This window comes from Sorex araneus, chromosome 9 (assembly GCF_027595985.1).
Source record: "Sorex araneus isolate mSorAra2 chromosome 9, mSorAra2.pri, whole genome shotgun sequence".
NCBI lineage: Eukaryota > Metazoa > Chordata > Mammalia > Eulipotyphla > Soricidae > Sorex > Sorex araneus.
Genome location: NC_073310.1, coordinates 41073567 through 41101321, shown reverse-complemented (window position 1 = coordinate 41101321; position 27755 = coordinate 41073567). Strand labels below are relative to the sequence as shown.

The 27755-nt window shown below is 43.4% G+C and overlaps 1 protein-coding gene across 1 annotated transcript; it reads right to left on the bottom strand.

Moving 5' to 3' along the window:
* Positions 1 to 241: 241 nt before the first annotated feature.
* Positions 242 to 27755, bottom strand: SCCPDH (saccharopine dehydrogenase (putative)). The gene is made up of 12 exons (XM_004605435.2): positions 27411 to 27755; positions 25153 to 25265; positions 21929 to 22009; positions 16669 to 16798; positions 15067 to 15116; positions 9884 to 10014; positions 9124 to 9241; positions 8123 to 8242; positions 7991 to 8047; positions 4506 to 4617; positions 4188 to 4269; positions 242 to 884 (listed from the first exon to the last, which is right to left on the bottom strand). Exons 1-12 carry the CDS (start codon positions 27598 to 27600, stop codon positions 779 to 781), a joined length of 1290 nt encoding a protein of 429 aa, XP_004605492.1. The 5' UTR covers positions 27601 to 27755; the 3' UTR covers positions 242 to 778.

The window sequence follows — 27755 nt, the reverse complement described above, 5'->3', positions numbered from 1 at the left end:
TTTTGATCTGCCGTCAGACTTAGAGACAATGATTATCTCAAGTTTCTTGTTTTGTCTCCTTGTTTGGAGCAAATGGGATTGACTCCATTTATTTTGTCTTTGATGGCTCCTTTGAAGAATGTTCAATTCACAGGTGTGGAACCAGGGAAAATTCAAGACAAGGCCAATTTTTCACAGTAAACAAGTTAGACACACATGTTTATCACCCCTCAGACTTCCAACTAGGTCCAAACACAAAACCACCATTTAATTGACAATCCTTTATTATTCAGCTTAGGTAAACAGTCCAAAATCAGTCCATGTAAATAGATGAAAAACTAGGTTAAAATAGCAAAAAGTGCAGTTTCATTTTGCAAAAGCCCACACATTACATAGACTCATCAGGAAGTAAGATCCCATTCCCTAGTATGTCATGGAAGGCAGTAGTCACTGTCCAACCTGGACAACCTGGGCACCTCATCAAGGAATCTGTCAGCAACACAAACAGACCCCGACCCTCCCTGTGGTCTGCTATTTCACTTATAAAATTGAGTACAGAGTCTTCAAGGAAAAAGTCAGTCAAGCATCAGTTCTCTCTTACAGGCAACGAAATCACAAAAATCAGCTAAGATTTGAAACTTAGGACAACCCAGTTCAATTCCCTGTTTTTAATTTACAACTATTTTAGACTTGACATCTTTTCCACATAGAGTTAACAGGCTTATAGGAGAATTTCACATATCAAATTAAAAAGCTGGTAATTCAGGTATTTGATGACTTGGCTGATCCTTCAAGTCTTTTAGACTTCCGAGCTGCTGATGACACTGAACTCGATGCCATGCCGGTTGAGTCTGTCAATCAACTTCGTGCGGCAGAAAGCTGCTCCCGGGGTGAAGACTCCGCCTCTGCAAGACAGTGACAAGGTACGACAGTGCCAGGGGCTCACCTCCAGCCCCTTCCTCTACTAGAACGATCTGCTCCAGGACTGACTAGCTATGGAATGACTGCAGGCGTCAGGAAAAGCCCATTCCCTATCCTCTCACAGGCTTTGGGTTTCAATTACCAAATCAGCACAGTCAGAAGTAGCGAATTCCAGGAGGAAGCCGCCAGGGCCACGGCACACCCACATAGGCTAAGTCAGCTCCCAGTGAGCTTGTCTCCATTGTGAGTTCTGGCGGCCCCCCAGGTCAGCAACAGAGTAACTGCAGCTGTTTGCAGGGTCAGGCCTCAGACTCAAGAGGATTACAAAAAAAAAAAAAAAAAAAAAAGATACAAGTGAAAAACATATGGGCAACCCAGATATCAAAGCCTAAACAAATGTTTTTGTACAAAAAAATGTCCTTGCATGATGTGCATCTTCTCTTCTCTATGGGGCTCTCTCTCTTTTTCTCTCTCTTCTCTTTCTCTCATCTCTCTCAAGATAACATGGCATAGAAGAACACACAATGGCCTCTGGGGACAAGGAATGGTAGTTACAGAGAACTTCAACTGTTTTGATAGATAATACCTTTGTCTGAAACTGATGACTGAAAATAATATGACAAATTATTAAGAGCTCTCAAATTTTCAGTGCAGAGAACATGGGGATTTTCATAGAAATAGTTACACTTTTCATTCATCAACTTTTTTTTTTTTTTTAATTTTGGGTCACACCTGGCAATGCACAGGGGTTAGTCCTGGCTCTGCACTCAGGAATTACCCCTGGCCGTGCTCAGGGGACCATATGGGATGCTGGGATTTGAACCCAGGTTGGCCGCGTGCAAGGCAAACGCCCTACCCGCTGTGCCCATCAACTTTTAAACTGATTAATATGTTGCAAAACAATTCAGGTTGTCAATTATTTTGAGTAAAATTTTTTCAGGAAGTGCATATCAAAGTGAAGCTTCATTACCAAATACAAGGATGGATATAAAAACAAGGGTACCAAACCACTAACACCAATTTAAAGTGTACTGGGTGCTCATTCTTGAGATGTTAACCCCTTCCATGTAATAAGAATTATCCCAAAGTTAGTGTCATGACTATTAAAAAAAGTAAAGAAATTTTTCATTAAAAAAGGAACACTTTCAGGGCGGGGGGGGGGGGAAAAGGAACACTTCTAATTCAATTTATTTGGTGATTATGTTATTAGATGAATTTATCTACTAGCTACCAAGACTATGTATGTGATCATTATTTCTGAGCTCCTATTTCTGACTGAATAAAAATCATCCCATTAAACATTTTTCTCCGTGTAAATGGCTAATGCTAATAAAATGCTAAATATTCTCAAAGGGTTGATCCTGGCTGAGATCCAAGATGGTGCAGATGCCGCCCGAGCCCCTTGTGCTCTCCCCAACCTGGCTCACCATCTCGCCTTAGACAGTGTGTGGCTCAACACGCCAGGCAGGGAACTCTGCGTGTGATGCCTGCTGGACATCGATGGCTGTTTTGTGGGATTCTGTAAGATCCGGATAGAGTGGCGCTGGCAGTGCATGGAGGTACCTCAGCAGGGCCGAGTCACAGCACCACTGGGCATGAAGCCGCGGCGGCAGTGTGAACAGTGGCTCATCCACTACAGGGTGCTGCCCACCAGCCACTGGTGACCTGGGTCTCAGCGTGGGAGTTCGACCTAGCACAACCCTCCCCAACGAGGTCCTGCTCTGCCAGCTGCTCAACAACCTCCAGGCGCACCCCATCAATCTCAAGGAGATCAACCTGAGGCCGCAGATGTCCCAGGTGCTGCCCAGAGATGCAGGCAGGTGTGTGTTTGTCAGCGTGCAGATCGTACAACATTCCAGTCAACCAAAAGCTTGCTTTCAGTAGACTGGGAACACCCGTAAGGACGATTAGAGGCCACCCCAAAAGCTTCTGTCCCTTTCGGAAAGCTTGGCAAGCTACAGAGGATATTTTGCCCACATGGCAGAGCCTGGAAAGCTACCCTTGACGGATTTGATATGCCCAAAACAGTAACAGTAACAACAACGAGCTCTTCATGTTCCTGGAGTGAGCAGACGCCATTGGGCTACACTAGCACGCAACAGGGACAAATGAAGACATTACTGGTGCCCGCTTGAGCAATCGATGAACAATGGGATGACAGTGATATAGTGATTCTCAAAGGGTATTTGGAAAATAATAAGGTCTTACTTTATAATACTTAATATTGCTTCTGGTCATACCTAATTACATATAATTACATATTTCTAAGCCTATGCTCCTTGTAAAGCTGACACATTTTATAGTAACAGTTAAATGTTCCATTAAGACAGTCATCTTGATAATCACCTAGAAAATATGCCATGAATCAATTCACACTTGGGGTCACAGGGACACTCCATTCCAGCTAGGTATCTTTCAGCACTGACTAGAGGCTCCTGGAAATAGTACTGAACAAGGAGCCAGAGAGACAGTGAAATAGGTGGGGCACTTGTGTAGCATGTGACCAACCTGGGTTTGATCCCTGGCAACCCATATGATCACCAGAAGTGATCCCTGAGCCCAGAGCCAGTGGTAACCGCTGAGCATTGCCAGGTGTGGCCCCAAAAACAAACAAAAATACTGAGAAAGAAGAAACTTTTATTGAACCACTAACTCTGGACTTAAACTATGTTTTTAGAAACTGAAAAGTTACACAGCTCTCATGCTTTTCTTTCTTTCTTTCTTTCTTTCTTTTTTTTGTGGTTTCTTGGGTCACACCTGCGAATGCTCAGGGGTTATTCCTGGTTCTGCACTCAGGAATCACTCCTGGCGGTGCTCAGGGGACCACATGAGATGTCAGTGATTGAACCTAGGTAGGCCGCATGCAAGGCAAACACCCCTCCTGCCTTGCTATCGCTCGGGCCCCATCTCATAGTTTTCCTTTCTCCTCTTGTCTCTGCACTGTTCCCAGAAGCCACTAGGGAACTGTCCTTACAATTTTATCTCTATCTTTGGATCAAGGGAGCTGTAAATATATTTATTTGAGGTCATGCCCAGCAGTGCTTGGGAGTTACTCCCAGCTGAGTGCTTGGCGTGATGCTGACTCAGCTTACTTGGGGGAACCAGGGAGTGCTAGGACTAAATCCTGGGATCCTGCAGCCAAGTGTGCCCCTGCCTGCTGAGCCAGCCCCAGCCTAGGAACACTCACTGTTCAAGTGCATATCTGATGCCTGGAAAGCAAACCAAGACAAACTAAAATAGCACATGCAGGGAAAGAGATATTTACATTAAAAGAAAAGCAGACTTACCCTTTAGGAAGATTATTCGTATCACTTAAGAGAGTCACGGCTGCCTGGACCATGGCTATGGGGGTAGCAACATAGCCGGCCTCTGCAGAAAACAGTTAATTACAGAAAAAGAGTCACAAAGGAGGTATTCAACAACACCCAGAGAGTCAAACTGTAGATTTTATATAAATCTCTATATACAGGAAATCCCCCCCAAACACTATTATTTTTAAATGAACATTTATAAAAATAAAGATTTAAAGAGAACATGATATAATAGCATACTACTTTACAGTAAGAGAAGGTTAAATTCTCACGCTTAAGTCTAATGTGAAATACCTGGTCCTTTCACCTGAGTACAAATTCTGATACTTATTTTGTTCTGATCATCACAAGAGCGTTCGTTGTATCCTTCACCAAAGAATGTCATTGTAAATGAGGAGGTCTCAATCTGAGGAAAGGAAAGCAAAGGGTTTATTTAATAAATTTGTCATTCCCTCTCCAAACAAAACCTATGTTTCCACTTCATATCAGACATTTTCAATAGATTAAAAGCCAATATTCTGACAAAATTTCCTGGTAAATGCTAGTTTTTGCATTTTGATCCCTTTGGATCAAGGGAGCTGTAAATATTCTTTGGTGATGCTAGTTTTTTTTTTTTTTTTTTTTTTGGTCACACTCAGCAATGCTCAGGGGTTACTCCTGCATTGCACTCAGGAATTACTCCTGGCAGTGCTCACGAGACCATATGGGATGCTGGGAATTGAACCTGGGTTGGCTACGTGCAAGGCAAACGCCCTACCCGCTGTACTATTGCTCCAGCCCGGTGATGCTAGTTTTGAGACAGGTGTTTTGCTGTGAGGCAGGCAATGGAGTGAACGAGACGAGATAAAAATGATTCTTAGGGGACCAGAGAGATAGCATAGGGGTTAAGGTACTTTAAATGCACCTGACCACAGTTTGATGCCCAAGTACAAATGGTCCTCATGTACGTCCGAGAGCTTGAACAGAGCCAAGAAAGAGCAACCCTGGGTGTGCCGGGCCTCAAACCAGAAGGAAAATGATTCTTAGTTATGGTTTAAAGAATAGTGCCACCACATCCAAAACAAAAGCAACCGGTATTGGCGTGGATGTGGGGAGAAAGGGACCCCCCCTACACTGCTGGTGGGAATGCCGACTGGTTCAGCCCTTTTGGAAAACAATATGGACGATTCTCAAAAAATTAGAAATTTAGCTTCCATTTGACCCAGCAATACCACTTCTGGGAATATATCCCAGAGAGGCAAAAAAGTATAGTCGAAATGATGTCTGCACCTGTATGTTCCATTTACACTATTTACAACAGCCAGAATTTGGAAAAAACCCAAGTGCCCGAGAACAGATGACTCTTAAAGAGACTATGGTACATCTACACAATGGAATACTATGCAGCTGTTAGAAAAGATGAAGTCATGAACTTTGCATATAAGTGGATCAACATGAAAAGTACCATCCTAAGTGAAATGAGTCAGAAAGAGAAAGACAGACATAGAAAGATTGCACTCATCTGTGGAATATAAAACAACAGAATGGGAGACTAACACCCAAGAAGAGTAGAAATAAGTACCAGGAGGTTTGCTCCACTGCTTGGAAGCTGGCCTCACATGCTGGGGGGAAAGGCAGCTCAGATAGAGAAGGGAACACCAAGTAAAGTGCGGTTGGAGGACTCGCTCGGGATGGGAGATGCGTGCCGAAAGTAGACTACAGATTGAACACGATGGCCACCCTATACCTCTTTTGCAAACCAAAAAATGGAATACATGTTCAAGTGGAAACCTGAGCTTAAAAGTGCAAAGAGACAAAGAAAAGCAAGTGAGATATGTGCTCAAGAGAGAACACGAGCTTGAAGAGCAAGCTGAAATGTCCGAGCTGTAAAGAGCAGAGGTGAGGGTGGGAGGGAGAGCTCAGTAGGCTGGGAAAGATGTACACACGGGAGGCACAGCCTGAATCCCCAACCATCGCTAGGGGTGCTGCCTGAGCACTGAGCTGAGTGTGGTCCCCAAAACCAAAACAAACAGAAAGAGCCCGAGAGACAAGAGTAGTCCTAAACAGGAGAAAGCGATGCTAAGAGAGGAGGAGAGAAGGCAAGAAGGAAGCAATGACAACACATCTGAGGAGGTTCGTGTTTCTATCTGTGAAGCTAGAAGTGTGACAACTGCGGATACTGAAGACAGCTGAGGCTGGGCAGAATCTGCAAAAGGCTGCTAAAAGGAGATGGAAAGATAAAAGCAAATGAAGACGGTAAATGGATGCTGCAGGATCCCCCAAGGGGAGAATCTGTGCTGTTAGATTCTGCTCAGCAGTGGTACACACACACAGAAAGATAAGATAACACATATACACTCACATATATACACAGACAGAAACACACACACACACACACACACACACACACACACACACACACACACACAAGTGCCTGGTGCCTGGGAGATGAAAGTGAACAGCTGCAGCTTGACTACATTGGGACTTTACTCAAATGGTATAAACAGAAGCATTCAAATGAGGACAATGCTGAAACAATGGTCATTTCTCTACCACTGGGATCCAAAGGATATGGAGGAAGAGAAGGAACAAACACTTGGGAGGAGCCCGAGAGTAGAGTGGGTAGGGCAGTTGCCTTGCACGTGGCCAACCCAGGATCGATATCTGGCATCCCATATCATATGGTCCCTCAAGCACCGCCAGGAATAATACCTAAGTGCAGAGCCAGGAGTAACCCCTGAGCATTGCTGAGTGGGGTGTAAGCCCAGAAAGCCTTAAAAAAAAAAAAGAAAGAAAGGCTTGGAAAAGAGGCACAGAAGGTGGTAAAAAGGAGGAGTACTAAGTCTTGGGCCAGAGAGAGAGAGAGAGAGTACAGGAGTTAAGGCTCTTGACTTGCATCTCTGGTTTAATCTCCAGCACTGGGCACTACCAAGAGTGATCCGTGAGCACTGAGCCAAGAGGTAAGTCCTGGGTATGTACCCCACCAAACAAAACCAAAAAAATAAATAAAAAGTTAAAAAATGGAGGAGAGGTGCTGTGAAGAGAGCTCAGATGGCTGAAGCTTGCATAAGAGCTCGTGTGACCCCCAGTCCAGAACAGCAAGGGCCCGGTGGGCCGGAGCAGCACTGTCCTTCAGAGCCCAGGCCTTGAAAGGTCAAGGCCGTACCTCTAGATGGCAGAGAATTGCTGGGGGCGGCCCCTAAGTATGACCCCCTCCCCTTCCCGCCCCTCCCCACCAGCTTCCCAAAGTGGAGGAGAGAAGGAAGGAGAGTGAGGTGAGAGGAGAAATATCTGAGGCCTCTGCGTGGTGAAGGGAATACAGTGTCTGCAGCTGGAGAGCAGTCCCATCAGCATACAGGACCTCTGTCGAGTTTCCTGGTCTCAGGTGAGAGGGAAGGCTCAAAGGGCACCGGGCACATCCAGGGAACCTGTGCTCACTTTCCCGCACTGCATGGTTCCCAGGGCATTGCCAGGGAGCAATCCATGAGCACCAAGCTGGGAGCAATCCCTGAGCACTGCTAGGTGTGGTCCCTGAGCACTACAGGGTGTGCCTCTCCAACCCCCACTACCGATAAAGAGAGTTTTCTGGTTTCTCTGAACCTCCATTTTATCATTTTTTAAAACTGACGCTACCTACCTTAAAATCTCTGAAAAGATTAATCTGATTATATAAAGAAAGCAAAAGTGTGTCTGAAATATAATAAGTGCCCCATCAAGTCTTAGCTGTAACTGTATCTGCACTCGAGGAAAGCAAACACAAAGCATGATTTTCAAGGTCTACAGAGAATTTAAAGGGTTACCTGTTTCTGTGTTGGACCTTCTTTCGAAAAATAGCCAAAGGAGAAAAACCTCGGGAACTAAAAGAAAAAGAAAAACATCTCAGTATATTTTCGAAATGCATAAACATTAAATTTTAGGAAAACCTTACTTACTTTGATGAGAAGCTGCCTTCCAAGGCTAAACCTCACAAAGATTAAAAAGAACAGCCCGGCGAACATCAGCTTCACGACAGAGGCGATGCCGCCCACGGCCACATAAGCAGCATACTGGACCTGGGGAGCAGAGAGAGGCAGAGGCCGTCACGCACGCAGTCCCGGGCAGCCGCTTCCTCTATGGTCACACACACCACACCAGAGAGCTGCCCCCTTTGTGGGTGTGTGACGGTCGGAGAGTATTGTCACAAATCACACTACAGAGCACATTTTTATAAGAAAATCATTGCTTTATTCAGCTTCTTCTATTCAGACAACGCCCACATAATCCAGGGATTCAAAAGCCCACAATTAATATATCTGAATTCAGTAATTATATATTATAGCATATGGATGTCGCTTATCACCTTTTCCTATCTCTGCACCTGAGATACAGCTTCCCTGTCATCAGAGCAGATGGCAATCCAGGCTAGTGGGGAAGGGAAGCAGGGGAGCCCAGATATTTCCATAAGCAAAACAAAGTATTCTGGCACATGAAACTCAAAACTGGGGTTTCCCAGTGTTCATGACACCAGACTTCCTATAATAAAATTGAGTGCTGGGTTATAATAAAAAGGTATTTATCAAGCTGGATTTAAATTATGCATTATCAGCCCTGGTAAAATGTGAACTGTCGTACATTTTTGATTCTGTGTATTCCCAGCCACTGAAACATGCACTATTTGGCTTGTTCTCTTTTTTGCTTTAAATAGGGCCAGATAGTACAGTTGAGAAGACCACTTGTCTTGCACAGGACCAACCCAAGTTTGATCCTTGGCATCTCATATGGTCTCCTGAACCTGTCAGGAGTGATTCCTGAGTGCAGAGCCAGGAGTAACCCCTGAGCACTGCCCAGTGTGGGTCAAAAAAAAAAAGCAGGCAAAAAAACAAAACCCCTCATAAAATTTATGTGTCAACAAGCACACTCTAGTCTTCATTAGGAATAAATGATACACACTTACAGGTGAACACTGCAAATTCTCATATAAGTAACGCTGAGTCCGCTTGACAACAGACACATCTGCCCCCATGAACGGGATGGCGAAGCTGCTGAGTGCAGGGCAGTAACAGATAGGCCACCTGCAAGACAGACCCACGCACAGATTACATTTTTCCCATTTAATCCATATAATAACCACCACTTTAGTTGGTAAGGTCCTCAATAAAAATTACAACTTTCCTTGGGACAGTAGTAGTGAAGGTGGCAAAAAAATTAAGACTATTTCAGTGTCTGTTGTCCACACCTACACCCTAAAAGCGACAAGTCCAAGAGTATAGCATTGATCACACCAGGGGCTCTTAATCTATGCAGCCAACCATGCTTTACCCATCAATTTCCTAGACAATGAAAACATGAACACTCATTTCAACAGCCAAACTCTAATTAGGTCTTTAGAGTTCTCATAAATGAAATTCTCCCTTAAGTTCTATTAGTAGACGGAATAATCTACATTTTAAAAATATTTTATTTTAAGGTGTTGGCTTTTCTGCATAAAATTAACATTTAACTTTGGTATTAACAGGGGAAAGTCATAAAACTCATTTTTCCCAGCATTCAAAGTATTATCATAAATGAAATATGTAAGCTTAGAAAATGTTCTAACTTCCTTAATAATAAGCCTTCCTGCTTTTCTTAGTGGCATACATTATTAATACTCCAATCAACAATATGCTTAGACCAGACAGATACAGTAAAGAAAATATTTTTTAAGTTACTCATACCTTCTTTTCAACTTTGGGCCAATAATTGGGAGAGGCTTCAGATTTGTCTCATTTCGTAGCTTTTTCAAAGTATGCTTATCTCCAAAACCATACACTGCTGACTTCCAGGTGCCATCGTGGACAGACATCCCCTAAGCAAATGTGCAAGAGTCAAAGAAACACTGGCTTAAGGAATAACTAAATGCAAAATGTAATTTGTAATTGTTGCAAACAACATGTCACCTCTAAGCCAGCCACATTCCCATATGTAATAATTTTAAGACAAATTTTTGTATCTGTTCATGTAACACTGGCTTGATACAATTCAGTATCACACCAACCAACATATGCCCTTTCTCTTTTCCTATTACCATTACTAATACTCCATGAATAAGTCGGTGAATTTCACATCATCATCACCTGACACATTAATCATGTCTAAGTTTCTAATCCCATACTATGTTAGTTCCACAGAATTTCAAGATAAGCCCATAAACACATTTCTGCACCGACAACATACTGTCATCTGTTTCCTTCCTATTGTGCTGTGTCTTACCTACCTCCAACACCCCTATTTTATTGGTTTTGGGGCCACACCCAGCTGTGCTCAGGGATCACTTCTGGCAGTGCTCAGGGGACCATATGGGATACCAGGGTTCAAAGCTGGGTCGGCCACATGAAAGGCAAGTGATTTACCCACTTGCTGTACATCACTCTGGCCCCCCAACACCCATATTTTATTGCCAAACTATGTAACAGTCTTCCACTGAAGTCTCAAAATTTTAAAATAAAATTTTAAGGCTCACTAATATGATTTGTTTTAATTTCTTTTTCCAATTCCTCCCTTCCTTCCTTCCTTCCTTCCTTCCTTCCTTCCTTCCTTCCTTCCTTCCTTCCTTCCTTCCTTCCTTCCTTCCTTCCTTCCTTCCTCCCTCCCTCCCTCCCTCCCTCCCTCCCTCCCTTCCTTCCTTGGTCACACCCAGCGAAGCTCAGGGGTTACTTCTAGATCTGCTCTAAGGCATTATTCCTGGCAGTCCTTGGGGGACCATGGGATGCAGGAATCAAACTCAGTCAGCCATGTGCAAGGCAAATGCCCAACCCACTGTATTATCGTCCAGGCCCAATTCCTTCTTTCTGGTACCATATCCAACATAAAAATCCTTGCTCAATTTGATCCAGATTCTAATTCACCTACTTAATTTCCTTAAACTGTTTGTGTTGTTGTTTGTTTCGGGGTCACACTGAGCAGTGCTCAGGGCTTACTCCTGGCTTTGCTCTCAGGGATCACACCTACCTGGGCTCCCGTGGACTACAAGAGGCATTGGGGATTGAACCTGGGTAGTCCCTGTGCAAGGCAAGCGCCTTACCCGCTATACTATCTCTGCAGCCCCTAAGTTTCATTGCAGTCTAAAGCGTATTACAGAAAAAGAGCTAGGCATATCTGTAAAACAGAAAATAGTCAATAACGTGGGTTTTGCAGGTCACATGTGTTCTGCGCTGCATATTCTATGTTTTGGGTTTGCTTTTGGTTTAGAGGCCACACCTGGAGGTGCTCAGGGGCTAATCCCTTGCTTTATGGGGTCACTCCTGGCTGTGCTTGGGGGATGATATGGTACGAGGGATCGAGCCCAGGTCTTCTGCATATGAAACATGGGCTCAGACCAGTAAGCGATATCTCCACCTTCATCTTTGTTTTTCATTATAACCCTTAACAATGTAGAAAGTGGGCCAGAGCAATAGTACAGCAGGTAAGGCACATGGCCTTAGTACCTTACACACAGCCAACCCACCAGTTCAATCCTCGGCATTCCATAGTTTCCTGAGCAATGCCAGGAGTAATTCCTGAGTACAGAGCCAGAAGCAACCCCTGAGCAATGCCAACTGTGACCCCAAAGTAACAACAACAACAACAAAAACCTAAAAAAATGTATCTTTTTAATGTAAAAAGCCATTTTTGTTTGCAGGTTACATAAAAGTAGGTCATGCTCCAGAGCTCTGCTTCCCATTCTGAAGCTGTTATATAGCACATATGCAACATTTTCAACACAGTGGAAAGATCTACTGGACAGTGTCATTCTAGAATACATGAATGACATTAAATCTCTGAAATTCTTGAGTCCTGCTTTGTGGCCCACATATAACTACAGTCAATGATTTTCTAGATTTCAGTTGTACAGGCTACTCCCAGCAGTGCTCGGATGTCCTCAGGCCCACTCTGGGTGGTGCCTGTCACTTTACCGAGGGTGCCGCACTTGTCTGCACTTGTGAGGCTTGTGCACTACCATCTGAGTCACACTCTCAACCCAACCTATGAGTCAACTTTTTTTTAAACATAACTTTTATTGGTTTGTTTGGGGGCCACATTCAGCAATGCTTGGTGGGTTTTGGCTCTATATTATGGGGTCATTCATGGTCACGCATGGGACACTATGCAATGCTATTTCTCTGGCCCCAAAACAGCATAGGGGGAGGGGAAAATAAGAAGTGACAAAACAATCTAGTGCTCGGAATACATAAAATCCAGGAATCATCTTCCTTGTGAGGCTAATTCCCACCTTCCCCACATTTTAAGGCTCTGCATCTGTCTGACTTAAGAGTAAGGAGGGGAGCTACACTAGTGTGAATGCTTCAACTCTCCAACCCTAACTAGAGTCCTTATAATATTTATTGAGCAATTACTAAGTGCCAACCACTGTTCTGATTTATATTATTGGGCTAACCTACACCTCAACCATCAGTGGCAAACTCTAGCACCATCTTTAGCGGATGAAGGAAATAAGGCACACAGAGGATGAGGAAAACTTGCCCGCCCCGGTGAGTGCTGGAGACAATGTCCAGGCTCTCTTTTGTTTTCTACTTTGCTCTTGGTGATGCCTGGGGTGTTGCCCAGTATCTACACTCTTTCCCAAGAGTGTATTTACACTCTTTACTTTGAGTAAAGTACTTACACTCTTTACTTTGAGTAAAGAGAAGAGAACTTTATTGGATGGATGTAGTTTTCCCACTGCCATCTCCTGCAGGTCTCTGGAAAGCAGCCTCTTGCAGTTCTAGGGGTTTTCTTACTATCTCCCTAGAGAGCACGTCTGTTTTCTGTCTTGCACTAATTAACTCTCTGAAGCTCCAACTACTTCTCAAAAAAGCTCTTTCCTATACGGAACTTCATTTGGTCCAGAGAGACAAACACTCTATGATTTTTCCCTCCAGAGGCATGATGACCTTGGCCCAGACAATCTGATAACTGTCACTCCAGGTCACAGCCATTGGTCCAAATGACTCATTACTTGACTACATGCTCTGACTTTTTAATACACAAAATCTTGTTGCTCTTCCCAGGAAATCATGAACCACAGAATAATACAGGACTGTGCAGATGGCTCACAGGGCTGAAGCACATGATTTGCATGAAGGAAACCAGGATTCAATGCCAGCAACACATGGTCCCCCAAGCATGTCTCAAAGTGACCAGAAGCACTGCACTGGCAGTTACCTGCACCTCCCATGGCACCACTAGGTGTGGCCAGACATACAAACTGAAGGACAAAGTATACCTTCCATGCCAGGCCAAAAGTCTACACAAAGGAACACAGAAATCACAGAGACAAAAAAAAAAAAAAACCTGTAATGAACATCCAGATCTGATACTCTTTACCTGCAAATGTTTGCTCATATAAATCAATAAATTCCTTTTGTTGGTTCCAACTGAATTGAGTTCCATCTGCTACCCAGAATCACAAAGGTGTTTTTTCAAGCTTGTTTCTGGGTCGCTGTTCAAGTTGCTGCATCCGAAAAATCAATGCTACTCACCTTTCTAGACTAACCCTACTGAAACCTCTGCTGAAGAATTCTCATGTCACTTGGGTTCATTATCACTTCCCTTTATGCTCTGATGGATATTCTCTATATCCACAAATTGTGCCATGCTTTCTCTGTTTATTAATCTAAATTTATAACATAAAAACAAAACCAGGACACTAATTTGACTGTTCTACAACATCCTGAAGTCTTATTATTTCCTTTCCCTTCCCCATATCTTTCAGAGCACCGTCCTCTGAAATTCAGCCCATATTCCAGCTTCTCCAAAAATCTCTCACTCTAAGGAGTGGATGGGAGGGCATCCCAAGTAGTGCTTAGAGATCAGGACTAATCACTCCTGGCAATTTCTGGAAAACCTGTTTGGGATTCAGTTCAACAGGTGGTTTGAACTTTGGTACCAGGGACCACCAGGACCAGCCTGGCAGTGTTTGAGGCTATCGGGATTATACCTGGTGGTGCTGTGGGACTCCAGGCTACGCATGGTGAAGCTTGGAGAGTCAATTTGTCCCAGAGATAAAACCACAATCTCCCTGGTCCTCCAAAAAATGTTCTTAGGAGCCAGGGCAATAGTACAGTGAGTAGGATGCTTGCTTTGCATACAGCGAAACTGAGTTCAATCTCCAGTACTCCAAGTCCTGCCAGGAGTGATCCCTGAGCACAGCGGTAGAGGTAAGTCCTGAACACTGCCACTTGTGGCAAAAAAAAAAAAAATTAAAAAAAAAAAGATGCCAAAACCCAAAAAAGTTCTTAATCTATGGTTTTCCAGCTTATATACTCTCCATGCTCAGAATCCTACCATATCTACCATATCTCATCTGATCTCATTACACACTTTATCTATTGCCAAGCTAAATTAACTTCTTTCCTTCTTTTGGTTCAGGGGCCACACCTGGATGTGCTCAGGGGTAACTCCTGGCTGTGCACTCAGTGGTCACTCCTGGTGGGCTCAGGGAACAAATGAGGTGCTGGGGATCAAACCCAGGTCAGCTGTGTGTAAGGCAAATGTCCTGCACTGTTCTATCACTCTGGCCCTCTGTTATAAATCAAAGTAACAGTTGACTCTGGCAGTTTTATTATTTAAGTTTATTTTGTTTTTTATTTTGATTTATTTTGGTCTTGGGGGTCACACCTGGCAAAGCTCAGGAGTCACTAGCTCTGCACTTAGGAATTATTCCTGACGGTGCTCCAGAGACCATATGGGATGCTGGGGATCGAACCTCTGTTGTCATGTGCAAGGCAAGTGCCCTACCTGCTGTACTATCTCTTTCGATCCCCGTCTTAAGATGAAATATAGTGACTTTTCATATTAAAATATATTTAATATAAATATTTTGAGACAAATATAATTTATGAAATATTTTAATATTAACATAGGAAACAGAAAAACTAACCTCAGGTCCTGATTGTATAGACAGGAAACTTTCAACACCAGTTAAAGTGCCTAAAAGAGTAGAATGACAAATGTCAAATCAAATCTGCTTAGCCAGTGCAGGCAATAAGAATATTGCTATAGGATTATTCCTATTCATTCTGAGGTCATGTCTAGCTAATATAATCAGAAAACCTGCACTACAAGTAGTTTCATTTCATTATTATGAAGAGATTTAAGCAGATGAACTCAGGCATACTGTGATAATGAACAATTTACCAAAAAATTTAACTTGTGATACAGACAAAATCGTTTCTGACTCAACTGACAGTCATTTAAAATTCTCTAGAAGCCACAGAGATAGTACAGTGGGTAAGGTGTTTGCCTTGCATGAGGCCAAGCCAGGTTCGATCCCTAGCATACCACACAGTATCCATCCACTACCCCAATCACTGCCAGGGCTGATTCCTGGGTGAAGAGCCAGAAGTAACCCTGAGCAATTCCAGGTGTGGTCCCCAAACCAAACAAACAGATCCTCCTCCAGGAGGCAATAATTTAGCTTACTCGTTCCAGTACACCACTGGGACAGAGTTTTTAAATTTACATCTACAAATCTAGCAAGATAGTACTGGGTTAAACAGCTTGCTTTGCATCTGACTGATCATAGTTTGATCTTCAGTACCACAGACAGCCCCTGAGCACTGCCAGGAATAACCTTAAAAGAGCACAGTTTGGTAAGACTGATTCCTAGTTTTCCCTTTTTTTGGAAGGAGATGGTCTCAGGGCTGAGAGATGCAGTGATGCTTGGGGGATGGACACACACAAACACACACAGAGAGTTCTGGAGTCAATGCAAGGCATTCATGGATCTGTGTATGTGTGAGAGAGAGAGATAGACAATGCTGGAAATGAATGCAAGGAGTGTGTGTGTTTAATGTTAGGGATCAAACCCAGGGTTTCATATATGCCAGGTAAACGCTCTATTGATGAGCTACATCTCTGCCCAGTTCTTCAAACAATCTTCATGGCCCCAAGTATATATAGCACTGCACTGGACAGCACTGTCGTCCTGTTGTTCATCGATTTGCTCAAGCAGGCACCAGTAACGTCTCCATTGTGAGACTTGTTACTGTTTTTGGCATATCAAATATGCCACGGGTAGCTTGCCAAGCTCTGCCATGCGGGTGGGATACTCTCGGTAGCTTGCCGGGCTCTCCTCGAGGGACGGAGGAATCAAACCAAGGTCGGCCACATGCAAGGCAAAAGCCCGACCCGCTATGCTACTGCTCCAGTCCATGGCCCCAAGTAGCTTTCTTTTTTCTTAACTATTTTGGTTGGACTTGGGGTCAGAAATTTATGATAGCTACAAAATTGTTTTTCCAAAATTTCACAGCTGTAAACAAAATCGAGACCACGAAAAATTCCTGGATTTAAAATTCCTCACTTTAGAACATTTGTAGTACCATTTATATATTTTTAAAGTATCATAATATGTAACACATTTTAAAAATTCATATTTTAACATTAAAGTTATGGTTCTTATCCCAGTTATATTTTTGCTCATCACAATGACAAAGTATTTCTTCAGGTTAAATTCAATTATTACTCATAGATTGATAATTACCATTCAGTTTATTTTTGGTATATAATACTCCCAGATCTGCTGGAATGGAGTCAAAGCCACAGCTTCCAATAATATAAACTCCGTTTTCTGCAGCTTTCTGATGATACTTCCAATACATTAGTTCCAGAAACTAAAAAATTCAGGGCAAAAAATCAGTTAGAACTATACAGAAACTGTTAATACCAATACTTTTAAAAGACAAAAAAATTCAACACCAATGATGCTAGCCAATATGGTTCTGTAGTGGAATATACTGCTCAATTTGAGCAAATACTTACTGTGGACCCGCTATGTACTAAGTGGTATGAGAGAGATACTGATCTTATTTAATGTTATTATGTTTTTAGAATGACTTCTAAATGCACAATAAATACTTTGTATAAAAATATGTAAAACTACAAAGAGAACAAAAAAACTCAAATGCATTGCCAAGATGATCATCATAAATGACATATATCAATGCTTCAGATACAGTATAGAGAATGGTGGGAAAGGTGAGAGTATCAGAGGTGGATGTCTAATACTTTGCATAATTTCTGAGCAACTTTAGATGTTGGTCCCCAACCAGAACTGTTAGGATGAGCCCGTTGAAGACTGATCCACAAGCAGGCTGGAACACAGAGCCCATGCAAATGGGCAAGCCGTAACTCCTGTGACCAGACTGGTTTGGAAAGGGTTACCATCTCTTCCTTTGGCTGCCTTTTAGCTCTTAGTATTACAAAGAAGCAATCTTCCCTTTCTCACAGATCCCTAACCCAGCTCTGCTTTGGAACAGACATTCTCTCACAACCCCTTATCAGTCCAGCTACAAGGGGCTATAGCTCCTGGTGCCAGACTGCTCGGCCTTGCATTCCTCTCTGCAGGCTGCAACCACTGGGCTTGCAGACATGACAGAACAATGTAGCCAATGTAGCCTTGATGTCTTGCGGTCCCTCCTGTAATCCCTTTCTCTGTTAATGATTTCTTTGTACTGAGCGCATTAGGACAGTAAATAAAAGAGGCCGTGGGATGTTTCTTCCACACTTCTTTGCCAGCTCGAGCAAGGAGCCTCTCTACAAATCTCATTTCTCTTGCGTCTCTTATCTCAGCACTCCCAACCGAAAGAATATTCGCACAACATTTAGATTTATTGAAAAAGTGAGCAGCACACACATTTTGTACCCATTACCTAGTATTATATAGCTATATGTGTCTATATATCTATATATGTTATTGACATTAATACCTGCTACAATTCACTGATCTCCCAACACACACCCGGGTGCCGGGGCTCAAGCCTACAGCCTCATGCATGTGAGGCAAATGCTCTACCTTGAGCTACAATCCTTGCCCAAATGAGCCAATATTAACTCATTGTAATTAATCAAAGCACACTCTTTATTCAGACTTCCCTTTTCTCAAATGTCTTGTTTCTGCTTTGGATCCCATCCAGGGTCCATTACATTTAGCTGTCCTGTCTCATTAGGCTCCTTTTGGATGTGGCATTTCTTGTTTTTTTTTTTTCTTTTTTTTTTGGAGGGGGTGGGAATTTGGGCCACACCTAACAGTGCTTTACTCCTAGCTCTGCACTCAGGAATTACTCCTGGTGGTGCTCAGGGGACCATCTGGGATGCCAGGGATCGAACCCAGGTCAAACATATGCAAGGCAAGTGTACTATCTGTCAGGCCCATGCCATGTTTATTGTTTTTACCTGACCTTGAGAATTTTGAAGGGTACACATCTAGCAGATATAAAGTGCTCTTCATGTTCCTGGAGCGAGCAGATGCCACTGGGCTACACTAGCACGCAACAGGGATGGATGGAGACTTTACTGGCACCCACTTGAGCAATCTGAACAACGGGATGACAGTGATACAGTGATACACATCTAGCATTTTGCAGAGTGTCCCTCCCACACTGGTAATTATCTCATGATTTTCTTGTTATTAGGCATGAGATACAGGCTTTTTGGAGGAACAGAATAAAATGTGCCATTTCTGAGGTTCTGGGTTTTTGTTGAGTGTTTTGGATTTTAGGCCACACCCAGAAATGCTTGAGGGTCATTACAGGCGGTTCTCCAGGAATTGTGCAATGACGGACATCAAACCCAGGGCTCCAGCATGGGAAATACTTGGGCTAGCCCTTCAAGCTCTTTCGTCACCCCCACAAGTACCACTTCATGCCCTCACATCAGGGGAACATGCGACTAACGCAATTCATCCCTGCCGCTGCCGCCCTCGAGCACCTGGCGGAGGGAGCCTGTGTGGGGCTTCCTCCCTCTACATTGCTCTCTCTGTTCCCTCGAGCTGGGCGGAAGAGACTGTGTGCCGCCCACTCTCATGGGGTGATGAGTCCCGCTCTCCTTCCAGAAGAACCTGGAACCCCGAAGAGCTCTGTGACTCGTCCCATCCTCTGCACATCTGAAAACTGGTTATCTGAATTTGGTCTCACAAGAGCTGCTTAGAGAGTTGGATCTTTATTAAACTGGGTTTCTTCTGTTTGGGGCAGGGACTCACACATGTGAGACATGTACGCTACCACTGGGTCATTTCCCCAGTCTTTTATTAGGTCTGGGTATCACTTTTATTAAAGTTTAATTTAGAGGATCTTCTCATCATTTCCTTTGCTCTAAACATTTTTGTTATTGTTTCTGGGCCACACCCAGAAATGCTTAGGGCTTACTCCTGGTTCTGTGCTCAGGAGACCATCTGGGATTCTGGGGATCGAACCCAGGTTGGCCGCCAGTTGCAAGTAAGGAAAGTGTCCCCTGATACACTATCTTCCCGGATCTGACTCGAAGCTATTGAAAAAGGCAGGAATTGCTTTTCATATATTCCTGTTACACATTTCTTCTTAAACCAATTTTGGTAATTTACACTTTCTTAGTATTTCCAATTGATAAGCTTAAAATACATACTACTGGCATACTGATTGACAGTCACCAGCAGAAACTAAGGGGCATTTGAGGTGATGGTTTTAAAGGAGCTAATACAATTCAGTGCTTTTGAACACACCATTCTCCCTGCTCTCAGTCAGACAAACTTCAACGTAAGTATGACAGTGTTGCATGACCATGAGCAAGTTACTTAACCATCCAAAACTTCAGTTTCCTCATTGACAAAGCAGAAAAGATAACTTAATAGAAACACTGAAAACTGCTTAGTACTGGGCTAGAAAGGGATAAGGATTCAATTATATTAAACATTAAAAAATTTTAGGTTGATGGAGCATGGATAGTAGAGCAGGAAAGGCACTTGCCTTGCATGTGGTTACCAGGGTTCAATCCCTGGCATCACATATGTTCCCCAAGCCTGCCAGGAATGATTCCTGGATGCAGAGCAGGGAGTAAGCCCTGAGCACTGCTGGATGTAACCCAAAGTATATTTTTCTATAATAATGTAGAGGTGTATTTGACCCAGCAATACCACTGCTGGGAATATATCCCAGAGAGGCAAAAAAGTACAATCGAAACAACATCTGCACATGTATGTTCATCGCAGCACTGTTTACAATAGCCAGAATCTGGAAAAAACCCGAATGCCCCAGAACGGATGACTGGTTGAGGAAACTTTGGTACATCTATACAATGGAATACTATGCAGCTGTTAGAAAAAAGGAGGTCAAGAATTTTGTAGTCAAGTGGATGGGCATGAAAAGTTTCATGCTGAGTGAAATGAGTCAGAAAGAGAGAGACAGACATAGAAAGATTGCACTCATCTATGGTATATAGAATAACAGAGTGGGAGACTAACACTCAAGAACTGTAGAAATAAGTACCAGGAGGTTGACTCCATGGCTTCGAGGCTGGCCTCACGTTCCGGGGAAAGGTCAACTCAGAGAAGCGATCACCAACTACATTGTAGTCGAAGGCCATGTGGGGGAAGGGAGTTGCGGGCTGAATGAGGGCTAGAGACTGAGCACAGCGGCCACTCAACACCTTTATTGCAAACCACAACAGCTAATTAGAGAGAGAAAACAGAAGGGAATGCCTTGCCACAGTGGCAGGGTGGGGTGGGGGGGAGATGGGATTGGGGAGGGTGGGAGGGACACTGGGTTTACGGGTGGTGGAGAATGGGCACTGGTGAAGGGATGGGTTCCAAACTTTGTATGAGGGAAGTATAAGCACAAAAGTGTATAAATCTGTAACTGTACCCTCACGGTGATTCTCTAATTAAAAATAAATAAATTAAAAAAAAAATAATGTAGAGGTGTTTGATTATAAAAAGGGAATCCCGCCCTCCGCCCAGATAAGATCCGGAGCTGCTGCACTCGAAACGGACCCTCTGCTCCTAAAGACTATCATCCGAGAGGTCTTCTAACCCATTTTGGCACCCAGAGCGGCTTCTTACAGAAATGCATCTAGACTGTGAACTGAGCTAAAATATCAGAAATCCAAAACCTCAAAGCTCATAGTCTTCATTCTCAGCAATGAAAAGAAATTATTACATGATGCCTTTTTCAGCAGGCCTGATTGTTGGGGGAAAATTTCAAACAATAATAGTGAGTTCTCTACTGAAATATTAAATGTATTCAAAGTATAGAGAGAATAAAGTGAAGATCATTAGCTACTTAGGTGGGGGGTGGGCGGGAGGGGGTATATTTGGGTTCTTGGTGGTGGAACATGTGCACTGGTGAAGGGATGGGGTTTAATCATTATATGACTGAGACTTAAACCTGAAAGCTTTGTATTTTTTTCACAGTGATTCAATAAAATAAAAACTTAAAAAAAATAAATAAGATAAATAAAAATAAAAAGGGAATCCATAATGAAATTTAAGAAGGCAGCTTCTGAGAATTCTACACAGCAGACTACTGTGACTAATTTCATTTTATAGCATACAGTGGCTATAAAAAAAAACCTCAACATGTCCTATATACAATGGAACTGAAATCAATGTTCTTTTTTTGGGGGGGGGGGTCACACCCGGCGATGCACAGGGGTTACTCCTGGCTCTGCACTCAGGAATTACTCCTGGCGGTGCTCGGGGGACCATATGGGATGCTGGGATTTGAACCCGGGGCGGCCGTGTGCAAGGCAAACGCCCTACCCGCTATGCTGTCACTCCAGCCCCAAGAAATCAATGTTCTTGCAGTGAAGAAAGAATAAAAAAAATAAACTGAAGCTAAGACACAATGCTCACCTCAAGCTCTCAATAGAACATGTGACCTTTGGAAGGACCATCAACTTCTGAAGTTTGTCTACGAAACCGCACTAGGCATTTTCCACTTGAAAAGAACTCGGCATTGTTAGTTCTACTATTCCTTTTATATTTTACCTACCTGAGGTTCTCCACAGATGTCGATACAGCTAGTTCCATTCTCAATACATGCTTTTACTATGGGTTCTCCATATAATCGATACTGGGGAAGTAAAGAAAATCAACAATTAGAAGAGATCAAAAGAAATAAAAGTAGGTAAGAAGGAGAAAAAGAAATCAACAATTTATTTTACTTAGCAAGCTTAAAAGAATGAAATTTGCTTCTTGAGTTTTAGAAGGCGCCTTATTAAGAAAGCAAATATTAGTACTGTCACTGTCACTGTTCTCCTATTGCTCATCGATTTGCTCAAGCGGGCACCAGTAATATCTCTGTTTTTGGCATATCAAATATGCCATGTGTAGCTTGCCAGGCTCTGCAGTGCGGGCGGAATACTCTCGGTAGCTTGCCGGACTCCCCAAGAGGGGCAGAAGAATCAAACCTGGGTCAGCTGCATGCAAGGCGAACGCCCTACCCACTGTGCTATCGCTCCAGCCCAAATATTAGTACAGTAGCTCTAGCAATAAAGACATTGTGAAATTAATGTGATGGCACTACTTCATCTCTTACAGTGTAAATTTACAGAGGATATATACTTAATAAAGGCAAAATGGGAAGTGCTTTTTTTCTCTTTAATGGTAAAAAAGTATATCTTTAGAATAAGCCAGCAGGACTGTTTACATCATTCTCATTTTTTGCAACATCCAAGGCATCACAGTCAGGGGCCGGCTGATCAAATGCCTTTTTTCCACCAGGTGTGATCAGGGTGGTGGCCATGGCCACTTCAATGTCGTTGCAGAGCTGTTTTACTGCCTGTTTAATCTGGTGCTTGCTGGCCCTGACATCCACATTGAACACACATGCTGTTTTCTCTCTTCTTCATGGCTAACTCAGGGCTCAGAGGAACTTATGATGACACTTTAGAATGGTCTAATAGGCTTCTCCTGGAGATGCTGTTCCAAAGACATCTAGTCTTCTCAGTCACATTTTAAATCTTTGGAAGAGGGGTGAGGTGTGGATTTTTTTTTAATTTGTGGCTATGGATACCTCTCAGCACTGCTTTCTTGGCCTTCAAAGCTTTGGCTTTGGGAAGACCTTCTTGGCTTTCAGTGCCATCTTTGTAAAAATGGGAAGTGTTATGGAAGTGATTATTTGAGTCAATTCTGAAAAAGAGTAAGGATTCTTCAGGAAAGAGAAAAAAATTCAGGGAACACAGAGGTAAGGGGGTATGAAAGGGAGCTGTTTGGGATGCTCAAAGTACAGAACAGGGTCAAGATGGGGGTGGTGGAAGCTAAGTTGGGAAGCACCTGGGTCAGATCAAGAAGCACTATGAGCCATACAACATTCTTGCCAAAGTGAGTGAGGTTCCTTCTCCTCATAGTGTCCCCAGACCTGAGCATATAAATAAGCCTCTCACTGGTACAAAGGCTCACTATTGTTCTGATTTGCTTGTCCCTGACGAGAAATAACAATGAACATTTTTTTCTTATGTTTATTAGCAGGCTGTATGTCCTCTTAAAGAAAGTGTCTTTCATTGCTTTACCCCTCTTTACAGTGGAGTTATTGATTCTTGTTTACTTTTTTAGCTGATCTTTGTGAATACTTTATATAGCCAGTCCTTTATCTTATGTATGGTGTGTAAATATGTTCTTGCATCCAGTAGGGTATCCTTTTATTTTCGCTCAAGTTTCTCTTGCCATGCAAACATTTTTTAGTTTGATATAGTCTTAGTTGTTTTTTTTTTTTTTGTTTTTGTTGTCTCTGCCAATGGAGTCAAATTATTAAAGACAACTTGAGGCTTATATCCTAGAGAATACTGCCCATGTTTTCTCAATATGTCTGTGGACTCATTCTTGTTCATCAAAATCATGAGTTAACAGTATTGTAACCAATTTATCAAAATGAACAATAAAATCATAATTCCAAAAATTTGGGAAAAAATTTTTTTATTTAAAAAAGAAAGAATAATGATAAAGATCTTTAAGATAGGTAATGGTTAAATAATGTTTGCAACTGTCTTTTTTTTTTTTTTCTTCTTGGGTCATACCCAGCGATACTCAGGGGTTACTCCTGGCTCTGCACTCAGGAATTACTCCTGGTGGTGCTTGGGGGACCATATGGGAAGCCAGGGATCGAACCCAGGTTGGCCACATGCAAGGCAAATGCCCTACCCACTGTACTATCACTCCAGCCCTGCAACTGTCCTTAATGCCACTAACATATTTAAAGTTAAGAGCTTCATGTTATATATGTCTGATCACAATAACAATGATTTGGAGAGGAGGGGCTTTGACCATAGGGCTGTGCTCAGGGACTACGAGAGGTACCTGGGACCATATACAGTGTCAAGCACCAAAATGAGGGCACCAAGGGAGACAAGCATTGTAATCCCTGGACTATCTCTTCAGCCCCAATAATTTTTTTTTAAACTGACCTGGAAAGTGTAATCAAAGACTTCCTACAGTACGCACTTAGAGGCCTCTTGCATTTATAGAAGGATAAAAAGATCCAACAAAGGGAAAAGTGAAATAAAGATAGGAAAGAAGAGGATAATTATGAAGAGGCAAGACTCCAAAGCCAAATAAAGAAAAGAAAAAGTTACCCACTGGGACACCCACTGAGGGGTGGAATGAGACCTGAACAACTTCTGACAGGGTCTAACGAGAATCAAATTCCAACAGAGCAGTTTCACTGGAGCAGTGAGGACACAAGCCCAACACTAGGGGCCAAAAACCTGTCCGGGACTTAAGGTGTTTGCTTTGTTCGTGGTCATGCCGCGTGGTTTAATTCCAGCACTGACATGGTCTCCTGAGCACTGTGGAATGTGGCCCAAATACCACTGCTCACACCACCCAATAGCCTAACAGATAATGGATCATTGGTAGAGTGCATGTTTTGCAAGAATGAGACCCCAAATTCAATCCCCAAAACCTCATGGCCCCCAAGCACCACTGTGAATGGCCCCTATTAAAAAAGGGACACCATATGACTTTTTAAAAAAATAATAAACCAGTAAGTTATAGCTGTCATCAATAAACAAACCAGCACACATTCCCTATATGTCACAGAAAAACACTATCTCAAGAGATTGATCATATATGTATCTGATAACTAAAAATTCTCCATAGGGGGTTAAGACCCTGAACCAACTCTTTTGTTCCCCACCCTTATGTTCCTTGGGAATATACCAGGTGCATTTAGAATGAATGGAGTGCTTGTCTGAATAAAAAGAAGGGACAATTACTTACTGGTCCTACACAATTCAGGACAATGGATGTCTGTTTAGCCATTTCATCAAGGGAGGCTGGATTAGTGGTATCACAGATTATTATTCCAACTTCAGCTAGCAGTGTTGGTCTTCCTAAAATTAGAAATAAATCATTTTAAGCAAAATAACTCCACAGCATTATATTTTTCAGATTTTAAAAAACTATCATCAGAATTAACAAATCTTCTAAATACAGTGAAAGAAAATTCTCCCTCTCAAACACAAAAGCATTCTTAGTCACATAACTTAAAAAAAAAAAAGAAAAAGGCAAGGAGAAAATGGAGTTAATACTGAGGGTCATTAACATTAATAATAATAATTTTAAAAAACCCTAACATAGTGTAATGCACACATGACAACCTTGTGTAAAAAGCCAATTTTATAATCACTCAGATGCTGAGTAAATGACTATACTGACTTTCTTTCAAGAATTACAGCTTCTTATTAAACACATATGATCGCAAATGATAATGACCAAAAGGATATATATATATGAGGCAAGAGGTGGAGTAGAAGGAGGCAGGAGGGACAGGGGGACACTGGTGGTGGGAAATGTACACAGGTGGAAGGATGGGTGTTGGAACATTGTATGGCTGAAACTCAATCATGAAAGCTTTGTAACTTTATTTGGAACTGTGTCTCACTATGACACAGTGATTCAGTAAAAGAAAAAAGAAACACATGTGAAACAATTATAGAATTGAGAGAGTGTAGCAAACCCGAAAATAATGAGAAGAAAAGAGACCTGAGGTGAAAAGCAGAATCTAAGCAAGAACACTCAGGTTCAAGACAAGAAAATAATTGGAATGATCTGAATCAACAGAGCAATGTATAGTCAATACACTTTATTGGGTCAAAGTATATTCCCAGTAATAACTTGGATCTGGGCATTCCAACTGGTAGGTACCTGGACTATACACAATTATTTTGGGGGGTGGAGGAGGGAGGGAGAAAGAGAGAATATATACATGTATGTGTGTGTGTGTGTGTGTGTGTGTATGTGTGTAGGGTATATATAGATTAGATGTAGATGGGGGAGAGGAGAGATTTTAGTAATAAATTCTCTTGGCAAAGTGAGACCCCAAAGTTGCACCGCTGAGGTCGGCAGCACAGTCCTGCGGGGAGAGCAGCCTACAGGAGCGTGTTTTGTACAGAGCACAAAGGTAGCGATTCTGTACCCTACCTAGGCAGGACTGTGGGCTCATAGGTGAGAAAAACATTAAACTGAACATTATGGTATAACCAGAACAGTGACAAGTGCTACTTGCCTACAGGGTGGGGAGGGGAGAGAAAGGTGGGGATGGAAAACTCATGGCCAAATTTAAGAACCGCTGAACCCCAGAGTTCTTCCCACGCCAGGGAGGTTGGGAGATCCTGTGTCCCTGGCACTCTGAACAGAGCCTGACACAGAAAAGATCACTTCATAAAAACAATATTTTGGGGGGTTTGTTTTGTTAGTTTGGGCCCTGGCGGTGCTCAGGGTTTACTTCTGGCTCTGCACTCAGGGATCCCTCCTGGCAGGCTCTTGGGCCCCAAGCCTGGAATGGGGTGCAGGGAATCCACCCCATGTTTGCTGCATGCACAAGTCCCTCAAGGTTCTGCACCAACTCTCTGGTCCGCATAAAAATAGACGTAACAAATGCTCAAAGAATAAGTAAATGCTCCCTTAAGGAACACAAACTTTTTTTTTTGGATAAAGTGTTGTAAGACCGCAAACGGTCCGTGCGATTGAAAAGTAAATCCTTTATAAAAATAAGAGAAAATAGAAGCAAGCGTAAACATTATCAGCAAGCTCAAGGTTTCTCTCCCACCTCCCCGAACACAAGGCAAATAAGAGTCCAGCCCATCTTGAAGAGTTCTCTACCCTTCCATGCCACCCAAGATCAAGAAGCCTCCAGCTGCACGGAGGGCTGAAAGGCGGGGGGGGGCGGGAGGGAAAATTACAATTAAAATTCTCGATTCTTTGCCAGCGGAGACACTCACATGGGGCAAGCATTTGCGTTTGCTTGGTGGTTTTTCATTTGGGGAAAGGGGCCCTGCGGGGGTCACGGCACTCCCTGGGCATCGCCCCCCTCCTGGGGTCCAAGCAGGGCTGGGAAAGATCCCGGGGCGCACGCAAGAGAGGTGGGGGGTGGGGAAGCACGAGTCCAGCAATTGAAGGCCCCCCTTCCCCAGGAGAAAGGGGCTCGAGCCGGCGCCCCCTGAGCCCGACCCCCGAGGCAGCACGGCCCCCTTTACCCAGCTTCTGCGCCGCTCTCTCCAGCACCCGCTGCAGCTTCTCCCGGCAACGGCCCGCCACGGCCCAGGGCAGCGGGGAGTTCCGCTGCGGGTCCGCCTGCTCCCGGGCCACCTCCTCCGCCACGAACTGGCCGGTGAAGCCAGAAGCGCCGAACACCACCAGCTGGAAAGGCCTCTGCCGGGTCGCCATGACGAGCCCCGAGCGAGCAGAGGCCACGGCCGGGCGGAGTCCACGGCGCCTGCGCCTCAAGCAGCAGCCCCAGTACCCGGCGCAGCAACCGCCTCCGTCCGCGCCGCGCTCGCCGCCGCCGCCGCCGCCGCCGCCGCGGTCACCGCCGCCGCCGC

Bases quoted from the DNA above. Each gene is read 5' to 3' on its own strand.
- SCCPDH (XM_004605435.2), bottom strand. From the start codon at position 27,600: ATGGCGACCCGGCAGAGGCCTTTCCAGCTGGTGGTGTTCGGCGCTTCT. The intron at 16,799-21,928 runs GTAGGTAAAATA...TGAATTTTTTAG, and splicing joins ACATCTGTGGAGAACCTCAG to TTTCTGGAACTAATGTATTG. The intron at 4,618-7,990 runs GTAACCCTTTAA...TCCTTTCCTCAG, and splicing joins AAGGTCCAACACAGAAACAG to ATTGAGACCTCCTCATTTAC.